General features: G+C 37.3%; 1 protein-coding gene across 4 annotated transcripts in view; it reads left to right on the top strand.

The window, feature by feature from the left end:
- PLEKHA7 (pleckstrin homology domain containing A7) overlaps nucleotides 1-12,368 on the top strand; it is a 918,161-nt gene that overhangs the window by 876,237 nt on the left and 29,556 nt on the right. For all 4 annotated transcript variants that reach the window (XM_053720631.1, XM_053720632.1, XM_053720630.1 and 1 more), the window contains one exon: nucleotides 11,231-11,373. In XM_053720631.1, coding sequence (XP_053576606.1) covers nucleotides 11,231-11,373 — 143 coding nt within the window. The remainder of the gene's footprint in view (nucleotides 1-11,230; nucleotides 11,374-12,368) is intronic.

Below are 12,368 nucleotides of genomic sequence, written 5' to 3'. Positions count from 1 at the left end.
ATATAACGGCCATAGAACACCAGACTCGCCCCCATGGAGGAATTATAGATGTAGTTTTCCTCGAACATGCCCATAAACAAATTGGCAAAACTGGGGGCGAATCTGGTGCCCATGGCCGTTCCCTTGATCTGTAGGAAAAAGGAGTTTTGATACATAAAATAGTTGTGATGAAGAATGTATTCGATACATTCTAAAGTAAATTCTTTCTGTGTATTAGGCATATACTGATCTCTCTCGAGAAAGAGTGAAATGGCTTTTAGACCTAAATGGTGTTTGATGTTGGAATATAGTGCTCCGACATCACAGGAGATCCAAAGAAGGTCTCCTGTGTTAGTATGATATTTCAATTTGTTCAAAAGATCTGTGCTGTCTTTAATGTAGGACGGTAAACCAATAACATATTTTTTGTAACAAAAGATCAATATAATAGGATAAATTATAAGTCAGATTATCAATACCTGCGATGATGGGGCGCCCTGGGGGATTTTCTAAATTTTTGTGTATTTTCGGGAGGTGATAGTAGTGTGCTATACTTGGATTCGTTACTTTAAGAAAAAGTTTTTCGTCTTTATTGAGGATTTTCTGGTCTATTCCTTTCTGTATTAATCTCTGGTAGCTTTTGAGAAATTGCTCAGTGGGATCTTGTTTAAGAATTCTATAATAATTGGCATCCTTTAGAATTCTATCAGCTTCTTTTAGATAATCAGAAATATTTTGAATAATGATGCCTCCTCCCTTGTCAGCATCACGTATAATGATGTTGGGATTGTTAGATAGGGAGTGGATAGCTTGTTTCTCTTGTAAATTGATATAAATTTTCTTTTTTGCGTTTTTTCGTGTCAACTTCTCAAAATCTTCCAGAACCATACTTTGATAAATCTCTATGTATTGATTGGATCCTAACACAGGTGAGAAGGATGATTTTGTTTTAACACTTGTGTGTATAAAGCCTTCATATAGATGTGTAGCTAGATTGTCTATTGAACTGGTAATGGTGGGTGTATTGTTCTTGCATTCCATGTTGTCTGTAAGTATACATAGTGTATCTGTGTTTTGCAGGTTTTGTTTTTTTAAAGTTTTTGATGTGAAATATTTTTGTAATGAAAGTTTTCTTGTAAATCGGTTAAGATCAACAAAAAGGTTAAACAGTTTGTGTGGATTTGGTGGGCAGAAAGATAATCCTTTTTGTAAAACTCTTTTTTCATTGGTTGTGAGTGTATGGGAAGATAGATTAAAGATCCCTTTCTCTAGTTTTTGTAATTTCTTTTTCTTGGAGGTAAGGCCTCTGCCTCTTGAGCCTCGTGATCTATATATAGGGGTCTTTTTCTTGAATTTTGATCTTCTAGGGGAATTCGGCAATGTTGTGGGGTATTCTCTAAAAAAGAAGTTGAAGATGTAGAGTTTGGCCTAATGTTTCTTTCATGAAAAACGTCTTCTTCCGTAACTGAGGTTAAGGGTGCAAAACGGTTTGGATGTTGGAAAGAAGATGTTTTTGGATGAAAATCATTTTCTTTTTGTTGTTGTTGATTCCTATGTGTTTCTCTAGGGGTTTGTGATCTGTAATCATGACTGGTGGAGGGGTTATGATCTCTATGTCTATAATTTGAGTAGTCTTCATAATAAGGATTGTATTGATAAGAATTATGATGTCTATTGTTATAATGATCATAAGAGGGATGTGAGAATCTGTTATATGGTGTGTCATCATTGGTTCGGTTTCTCCTAGGATATGTATTGTAATTGTCGTATGATTGGTTTCTCCTGGGGTGTGTATTGTAATCTGGATTATGATGTCTATTATAAAATCTATTATTGGGAGGAGGAGGATTATTTTTTGTGTAATATTCAGAATGATAATGTCGAGGTGGTTGTTGTTCTTTATTATAATAGTGGTGTGTAGGTTTATGACGGACAGTAGTCCATGTTTCTTTTCGTTCAATATTTTTGTTTTGTGATGTAAAGTTTTTACTGTTTGTATGATTATTAGGAGTATCAGAAATTGTAGTCTGATTATTAGAATCATGGTCTGAAATGGCAGTTTGTGTGGTATTCTTTTCTTGGCGATTATAATTATATACTTGGTCTTTGATGTAGTCATTATTATCCCTCTCTAGTTTTTTCTTTTTGGACCAAACCAGTTCTTCCTGGTATTTGTCTGTACGTTCATACATCTTTTTCAACAAACGATCATAGTCAGGCTTTTCAAGGTGTTTAGAAAGTTCTTTTTGTATTTCTTCTATTTTGTCTCCACATTGGTTAGATAGATCACGTCTATGTTCTATTAATAATTTGATAATCTCAAACGAGCAATCGTTGAGAATGTTATACCATTTTGTCATAAGTTCTGTATTCTCCTTAAAGGAGCAATGTTTAAGGATACGTAAACCTCTCGGTATCTGTTTGAGGTCAAGATATTTCTCTAGTGTGGTTAGATCCCACCAATGACGGTGTTCTTTTAGTATTTCCTCTTCTAGAATGTGAAAGAGATCTTTCATAGGTTTGTTTAGATCTGAGTCACATTCCACGGAAATGGGGGCAGATTTGTCAGATAAACTGAAAATCGATCTTTTTTTCTCTCTTTCCTCTCTAGACATCATATTGAGAGATCAAGGGAGAAAAAAGAAGAAGTGAATGATAATAATAATATCTAATGGTTATATAAAATAGTTATATAAAAACCGTGTTTTTTGATTTTTATCCTATTGAATGTAAAAAGCAACAATGTAGGCGTGGGGGAAAAAAAGGGCTTTGGTATCTGAATAGAATAGTACTATAATGTTTAAGGCTGCACTCCTATGTGTCTACCGAGACAAAAAATCTAAAGGAAATATATATTATTGAATATAGATAGGGGGCGCCATATAGAAAATTTCTTAGATTAAAGATATGTTGCTGAGTACTGAAAAAATATATTTGGAAAAAATCTGTGGAAAAAAGTGTGTATCTGTGTGGCAGAATATTTGTTATAAATAAACAGAAATGTTTCAATGCTAAGGTGGTGTTTGTGTTATGTCTCAGACAGGTAAGTGATTCTGAGGTAGAATATAGTGGAATTGATAATAATAATGGTAGTGCTTATATAACTTGGTGATGTGATACAATTTATAACATAAAAATAAAGGTAAATGGTCAAGTGAAAAAAACGGTGATTAATAATTATAAACTAATGCAAACCCAAAAGTGTCCATCAGTGATGCCAAAAATAAGATAAAAGTCTTATGAAAGTTCAATCGATCAAACAGGCGAAATCCGTGCGGCGAGGCTGCTTCTCTTGGTGCTGTCGGTGAGTCAGAAATCTAAATGGTGAAGAGAAAAAGAGAGCGCCTCATAGTGCAGATATCTCTAGACAGGTGGGAAGATTTAGTATAAACCAAAAGACAGGTACTCACAAGTGGAGTGGCACTTTTCGTTAAAAAAGTGCATACGAGCAGGCTGACATTCTCAGCAGTCAGCACGCTGACCAAAGCGATAAGGTGCTGGTCTCTCGGTGTCTCACGATCCAAGGACAAAATTCCCAAACTCTCCTTTGTTGGATGCCGTACTTGGTAAGGTGTTTGTTTGTTTATTCCAGTTGGAATCGGAACCTCTTAAGCAGTAAACAGTGTGAACTGTTATAGGGCTGAAATATGCGTCTCTTTGCACAAGAAAATAGAACTCAATCCAGGCTGAGTAACTGGAAAAAAGGGGTTTTATTTTTGGAGCTGATAACGCGTTTCTCGGCCGTTAGCTCCTGGCCGTTTCATCAGATCAATTACATACATTGTTAACAGGTACATTTAAAAAGGTGTACATATCACCTGATTGGATAGAGCAGAACCAATAAGCATATTGGTAACATTGTTGCAAAGAGACGATTTTGTTATACATTCTTCTAAGTGGCTGAATGGAATAGTTTCTAAAAAATGTAACAACAATAACTGACTGATTAGATAAAAACATATGTCTATATAAAATATCAAATAGGAAATATTGTTAAAAACATATTAAAATTGTTTAAATAATTTTATGTCCAAAAATATATTCCACTTAGAAGAATGTCTAACAAAATCGTCTCTTTGCAACAATGTTACCAATATGCTTATTGGTTCTGCTCTATCCAATCAGGTGATATGTACACCTTTTTAAATGTACCTGTTAACAATGTATGTAATTGATCTGATGAAACGGCCAGGAGCTAACGGCCGAGAAACGCGTTATCAGCTCCAAAAATAAAACCCCTTTTTTCCAGTTGCTCAGCCTGGATTGAGTTCTATTTTCTTGTGCAAAGAGACGCATATTTCAGCCCTATAACAGTTCACACTGTTTACTGCTTAAGAGGTTCCGATTCCAACTGGAATAAACAAACAAACACCTTACCAAGTACGGCATCCAACAAAGGAGAGTTTGGGAATTTTGTCCTTGGATCGTGAGACACCGAGAGACCAGCACCTTATCGCTTTGGTCAGCGTGCTGACTGCTGAGAATGTCAGCCTGCTCGTATGCACTTTTTTAACGAAAAGTGCCACTCCACTTGTGAGTACCTGTCTTTTGGTTTATACTAAATCTTCCCACCTGTCTAGAGATATCTGCACTATGAGGCGCTCTCTTTTTCTCTTCACCATTTAGATTTCTGACTCACCGACAGCACCAAGAGAAGCAGCCTCGCCGCACGGATTTCGCCTGTTTGATCGATTGAACTTTCATAAGACTTTTATCTTATTTTTGGCATCACTGATGGACACTTTTGGGTTTGCATTAGTTTATAATTATTAATCACCGTTTTTTTCACTTGACCATTTACCTTTATTTTTATGTTATAAATTGTATCACATCACCAAGTTATATAAGCACTACCATTATTATTATCAATTCCACTATATTCTACCTCAGAATCACTTACCTGTCTGAGACATAACACAAACACCACCTTAGCATTGAAACATTTCTGTTTATTTATAACAAATATTCTGCCACACAGATACACACTTTTTTCCACAGATTTTTTCCAAATATATTTTTTCAGTACTCAGCAACATATCTTTCCTCTTAGAAATTTTCTATATGGCGCCCCCTATCTATATTCAATAATATATATTTCCTGTAAAAAAACAAAACTGGTTGCCCTTTTAAGGGCAGAAAAAGAGCTAAATGCCCTTTTAAGGGCAATGCCCTTACAAATGCCCGCTAGGGGCATTGGGTAGTTTAGGTTTTATTAGTGTTAGGTTTTTTATTTTGTGGGGTTTGGTGGGTGGGGGATATTTACTGTTATTGGGGACTTAGTATTTTTTAAATGTAAAAGAGCTGTTTAACTTAGGTCAATGCCCTACAAAAGGCCCTTTTAAGGGCTATTGGTAGTTTAGTTTAGATTAGGGGGTGTTTTTATTTTGGGGGGCATTTTTATTTTCATAGGAATTAGGTTTATTTTTCTTTATTTTTGATCATTTTGTTTTTCATTTCTGAGTTTTTTTATTTTTTGTAATTTTAGATATTTTTTTTGTATTTTAATCTTAGGTTTTATTTTTTTTTTTGAAAATAATTTTTTTATTGAAGTTAAAGCATATATCGTCTAAACAGAGACTCGCCCTAAGGCAAAAGTTACAACAGAGAGAATAATACATTGTCTATTCAAGAACATTATTGAGAGAGCAATATGCACATACAGCAAGAAAAAAAAATACATTTCAGTTCTGGTTATGAGGACAGACAATATCTTTGGCGAGATAAAATAGAACTTCTTTTATATTATCAGCGTATGAACTCCACATTCTAGTAAAATATTACCTAAGACCAAAATATCAGCCTGTGGAGGTTTAACATAAGTATCAGCCACTCTTGGGCCTAGATATAAGGGGGGGGGGGGATATTCAGCGGGTAAGCACCGCTATATGTATACGGAAAGGGGTGGGGGGGGGCGGAGCTATATTTAAGTGTAAGTAGCATAGGGTAAATGTGAGCTACATATCATCTGATGATATGGGTGTTCTCAAGGAGTATGCAAATTGAGTGGCTTTTCATCAATGCTACTAAGGGCTTTGCTTTATAGATATAGTTAGGTTATGTTATGTAGCCCAGGGGCTTAATTGGGAATACACTCATCTTTAATGAAACTAGTGAAATATCTAATTCTGGAATTATAAAAATGCAAAACCAGATGTTTGCTACCTAAACTAGTTTCTGTAGGTAGCTTACCTAAATATGCTGTACATAATAAATAGTACGACTCTGCTACCCTGTGGGAGCCAGCTGGGATCTGGGTCTAAGGCCTAATCCTGAATATACATGGGCCTCTAAACATAAGCAAGTTAAGAGATAAACATCATTGGTGCAATTGCAGATAAGCATTTAACTAGAGAATGAACATATAAAGTCTAACAGCATTAGGTATATTAGGAAAACTTAGCTATTATAATGTAGACTAGTGTTAAATAAAAGATAGCCTAATGCATTATAAGTCTCAAAACGCACAGTATAGTGCACATACATATAAATGCCCACATTAAAGGTGACAGCAAACTCTTAGGCTGCTTGATCCAGTACATAAAGAGGTAAATATCTAAATCTGTCACAGACATATACAAAAAGCTAGCTTGAGAACACATATATACATACATCTGTGAGTCCAGTATCAATATACATGTTTTGTTAAGAAATACCTGGGTGTGAGATATAGGGTTCTTTATAGGCACTATACTACAGTAATCATAAAATTAGCCCAGTTTAAGCAGTTAGAAACATATTATTATTGAGAGACGCAATCCTGCCTACAAACCAGTGTTTAATTACCTAACTCTGCTAAACTATAGACACCTTATACAACACAGGCCAGGGAGAGTATATGGGAGCTAAATTTATTGTCTCAGATATCAGCATTTGTGATGAGACCTTGAATGGGAGAGATTACACTAGAATCTAGGAAAGCTCAACTATGAACTGTGACAAGATTATTAATCTGGCTGTTATATCTCCCAAAATATGGGAACAAAGAGACCTTTGTAAACTGTAATATTGGGGGGGTAATCTAGGACAGAAATAGGAATTAAACACTTGGGGTATACATTATGCTAGGTAGAAATAGGCCTTCAGCTGTAAAAATTGCAACATTACTACACTAATATGAACATATACAGATATGCATTTAGCAAATACCATTCACTCTAAGCAAGCATAGTGCGTAGGATATTTTTTGTAAATAAAGTGTACATGTTTCCTCTCCCACAAAGAAGAGGCAGATAAGGTAAATCTTTGAATAAAACATCACCATAACATATGTAATATCAACAGTAAACTCTGCAATGCTAGCTAGCTCAGTTTAGCAATAACCAGATATAGCAATTTTCACATAAAAACAAACAGATAAAAGAGCATAGTTAGGTAAGTAAGAAGGGTCTTAGTAAAATCTCATTGGACCACACTACAACATATAATGTTGCCTATAGTGAGAAAAGCAGCATTAACCACTAATATATATAGGAGAGGTATAAGTAATATTAAACTATGCAATAATAATGGCCTATTGTTATCTAATAGGAGATATTCTGAGTGGTCCACTGTTTTACCAGAATAGTTTGTCGAATAATGTAGATTTAATATTCTTTATAAATAAAAGGAAAACCATAACAGCTAAGAGACTTGCATAGCTAAATGTAAAACAACAAACCATCTAATAAATCTAACTTTTGTTGATAGGTTGACTGTATATACCACAAAAACCTCTACCGTAATAGTATATATTGACAAGTAGGAGATAATATAATATGTTGGATTAATCTATACGTAGCAAACTGAGCACAAACTTATTACAAACTATTGTGGGTATCAGAGTTCTCCCTTTCAGATAAGGGTTTCATACAAAATATTAATCAAGTACCCCAAGAGGCATATATATGGGACCAATCATCCAAGGCAGTTCAAAGTTCACCACAACGGGAGAATGTTCAAGGGTATTTCAAAATGCCAAAGAAACTATGAAACAGTTAAGGCTATGTGAATAGCTACAGCATTGGGCTCACGTAGGCATCCAAGAGTCAACGGTAAAGAGAAGCCTGATGTCGGATCTGAAGAATAAGGCCTCAGCTGCGCAGCTTCTAAACTCACCCCACTCCTGCCTTTATGAAACGACTGAAGGATAGATCAGCATCTGGCTGTGGTGTGGATAAGCATGGCGTGCATATCCCGGTATGTAATTTGGCATTTCGGATCCATATTAGCTGTCTTGCTAACGCCTCCATTTTGAAACTAAGCCGCCTCTCATCCAAAATTGTGCGACCCCCCTTGATGAAGTGCACATGGCTTTTGGGAGATATAGGTAAAGGGTGCTGCCTTGGAGGTAACTTTAGCCCGGTCTCGGCCTTTAGTAACTTACTCGACCTAGCCTCCAGGCATGTTAGGGGGTTTCCAATTAGATCAAGCTCCAAATCGTTAGGGAGCGTGTGGATCGCAGCAAGATCAATCTCCAAATCGTTAGGGAGCGTGTGGGTTACAGGATTTCGGGTGATTTTGTGACTTGTTTCCGTCAGCTGCCTCTGTAATATCTCCCTCTGCGCTGTCTCCGGTCGGACCACACTGCTCCTGTTAGCTGCCGCCTGTATAGGTACTCCTGCGGGAGAGTCCGACGAGAACTTGGTAGCCGGTTGTAACCATATTATCGTGAGATCTAGATCAAAGCGATTGTATGCGAGACCTCTCACCGATGGTTCAGGTCGATGCTCTGGGGGTTGCTCCGTTGCCTTATGTTGTTTCTCGGCGTCATGATGCGTGGTTTCTGCCACTCCTCGAGTTGCCGTTACTAAAGTGTTATGTAAGTCTAGGAAGCAGCTATCTAGTTGGCGGTCAAAGATCTGCAACATATCCCCCAATGACCTGTGTGGCCCCTCCATCTTGATTACAAGCCTGTCACATACAGTAGGTAGCTAGTAATTATGCTTGACGCTCCGGAAAGAAAAACAAGATGTCAGGCGTTACACAGAGAGGCCTCGATATACCGGCTCAGGACATGGGCTGACAATTTGTCAGAACTGGTACAGCAGGGTTATTGTAGGCTCCTAAAGTCCATTTTAGATTGTCTTGTGTAGTTGGAATGGTCTTAGATCCAGTTTTACGCTGAAAAACAGTTAAATAAATACCATTGTGTATGCCTGGAGCTAGGAGCTCTAAGTAGATGCGACCTTCTACTTCAGCGGTTAGCTCCGCCCCCCCAATCTTAGGTTTTATTTAAGTGTAACTTAGTTTTGGGGTTAATTTAGGGGGTGTTAGGTTAGGGGGCTTGATAATTAAATTAGTTATTTGTGTTGTGGGAGGTTGGCGGTTTAGGAATTAATAGGTTAATTAGGTTTATTGCGATGTGGGGGGTTGGCAGTTTAGGGGTTAATAGTTTAATTAGGTTTAATGCGATGTGATGGGTTGGCAGTTTAGGGGTTTATAGGTTACTTAGGTTTATTGTGATGTGGGGGGTTGGTGGTTTAGGAGTTAATAGGTTATTTAGGTTTATTGCAATGAAGGGGTTTGTTGGTTTAGGGGTTAATAAGGTTTATTGCGATGTGGGGGGTTGGCGGTTTAGAGGTTAATATTTTAATTGTTATTTGTGAGTTAGAGGTTAATTACTTTATTATTTTGCGATGTTGGCGGTTTCGGTTTAATACTTTGTGCGGGAGGTTAGTTTTTTTTGTTATACAACGTGCGGGCGGTTTTGTTTTTTAAATTTCTTGCGGGCTGTTACGTGTTTTTTCGTTGTTTGGTGCGGGCGGTTAGGTGTTTTGTTTTTTTTAAGGCTTCATTTGCCTACGCTGCATCCAGGTGGATTTCGAAAATGGCAGGGTGGTGAAAGAATCCTCCGCATTTTCGGAATCAACCGGGATGCAGCTTTGCTGCATCAAGGTGGATTATTTTTGCCGCGCACAGCAAAACACGGCGCCAAGCTGGATTTCCCACACCGCTATTGGCTAAGAGTTGGAAACGTAACCTTTCAGCCAAAAAGCATTCTGCCATGGGCTGCCTTTAGCAGCTCAGCGCAGCGAACGTTGCTAACAAATAAAAAAGGGCTTTTAGAATTAAGTATTTTATACTTCATAAATGGAATGCCCCTTTATTTGTTTTGATGGAAGGTAAAAATAATTTATGCTTACCAGATAAATTCCTTTCCTTCCTGGCAGGGAGAGTCCATGACCCCCCCATAATTTATTTTTTGATGGGCGGCTCCCTTTTTTATATTATTTCTTCTGGCACATTTATACCCTGATGTTTCTCCTACTTTTCCTTGTTCCCTTGGCAGAATGACTGGGGGATAGAGGAAGTGGGAGTGGTATTTAAACCTTTGGCTGGGGTGTCTTTGCCTCCTCCTGGTCCAAACAGTAAGGAATGAAGTTGTGGACTCTCCCTGCCAGGAAGGAAAGGAATTTATCTGGTAAGCATAAAGTATGTTTTTTCTAACCTCTTATAGTAATAGCTGTACAAGATGAGGTTATTCACAGAGGTACATTTTTAAAGATTTTAGTTGCTAACATAGGGCTAATTTATCTCGCACCTGTAAACGTGCAAATTCACCAATAAATAAACAGCCATTACAAGTGGCTGGTTATTCCTACCGTGAGTTTGCAGTAGCAATTAGCACTCAGAAAATTAACCTGAGATCAGATCTCTGGTTAATTTTTTAAAAGTGCCCCAAATGGTCCCAAATTAAAGTATATTGTAATTTTTTATGAAATGTAGCATGTTTTTTTTATTATATAAAAAATAACTGCACAAAGCAGTTTTTAGGGTTTAAATGTAGCAGGTAGGGGTGTTAAAAAAAAAATGGCACTGAAAAGTGCCTTTACATTGCGGTCTATGGGAACTGTGTGTTCCCTTTAAATATATATTTATATGCTTAGATTGTGACTTACAGGCTGGCAAAATTGTCATTTTTGATAATGTTATTTTAAAAAAAAATATTAATTAAAAAGTTTGGATGTTGGAATTTGTACCTGTATTCACAATTGAAATGCACCAATAAACATTTAAACGCTGACCTTTCTATTCCTTTAATTATCACGACAATATTTCTTAATTCCTCCTTGAGTTTTAGGCAACTCCACTTCATCCTCATCAATAATTATTGTTTCTCTTTAACTGTAATTTTCTGTCATTGACGATAACGTAAAATATTTTGCTGTTGTGCTAATTTTTTATGTGATATTTTACGTACAAGTGAATGTCTATAGTGTCTTCATCCAGACAGCTGCTCTTCCACTGTAATGGTATTTTATTTCCTTGCTAGCATGCAAAATCTGCAGTCAGTTCCATTTCCTGATGAACCAGGCCCAGTGGATTTAGATTCCCAGATGCAGGAACAGGAGAGAATGATCACTATATCCTATGCTCTGGCATCTGAAGCGTCTCAGCGGAGCAAACAAGTAGCAGGTAAGGCCGTCTTCTGCCGCTATTGAGCGAACAAGCAGTGTATATACATTACTGCCAACTCTACCTACCCCTAATGAGCTGATAACTCTGCTTTGTTCAGTTCTTGTCTTTACCAAATGGTAATATCATGGCTGTCATAATAATGCTGCGGCCTCATTGCAACAATGGACACATTGTGGCTATATTAAGGTTGTCGACAGATGGGCAAAGTCGTATTAGCCCCCTGGAATTCCAGAGACTTCTCCACTTATTTTTTTGTTACAGCACATCACAGCTGTCTCTGGCGCTCCAGGGGTTAACCCTGACTGTAGCAAAATGGGAAAGTGTTCTTCCTCTTTTATTAAAGAAGCTGAAATCTGGTTCCCCTTAGAATAAAAGGCCCTACTTACTGGCCAATTCACACACAGCTAGATTACGAATTTGGCGTTATGAGTGAAAAAGCAGCGTTATGCTTCATAACGCTGCTTTTTCCCTAATGCCGCTATTACAAGTCTTGCAGGCATAGGTGTACCGCACACCTTTTTGGCCAGCACGCAACGTCAGTACTGTACTTTTAAAAAAGTCCTTTTTCAATGGTATTCGCCGGTATTACGAGTTTGCCTGGGAGACCAAAAAGTGAGCGGTACACCCTATAACCAACAGGATCTGTACCGCCATCTAAAGTCAGTAGTTATGAGTTTTACGTTACAAAGCTGTAGCATAAAACTCATAACTAAAGTGTTAAAAAGTACACTAACACCCATAAACGTCCTAAACCGAGACCCTCCCGTATCGCAAATACTAAAAGATAATTATTAACCCGTAATCTGCCGCTCCGGACATCGCCGCGACTATTAAAATATATTAACCCCTCTTCCCCCGCTCCCCAACATCATCTCCACTATAATAAACCTATTAACCCCTATATGCTAAATCACTTGAAACTGATGCAGTATAACTATAAAAAGCTGACAGGAAAATATCACCTGAGCATCTCTATGTAAAAAAGGAAGATA

Source organism: Bombina bombina, chromosome 7 (genome assembly GCF_027579735.1).
Source record: "Bombina bombina isolate aBomBom1 chromosome 7, aBomBom1.pri, whole genome shotgun sequence".
NCBI lineage: Eukaryota > Metazoa > Chordata > Amphibia > Anura > Bombinatoridae > Bombina > Bombina bombina.
Note: the sequence above shows the minus strand (reverse complement) of the source record. Positions and strands in the feature narration are given on the sequence as shown.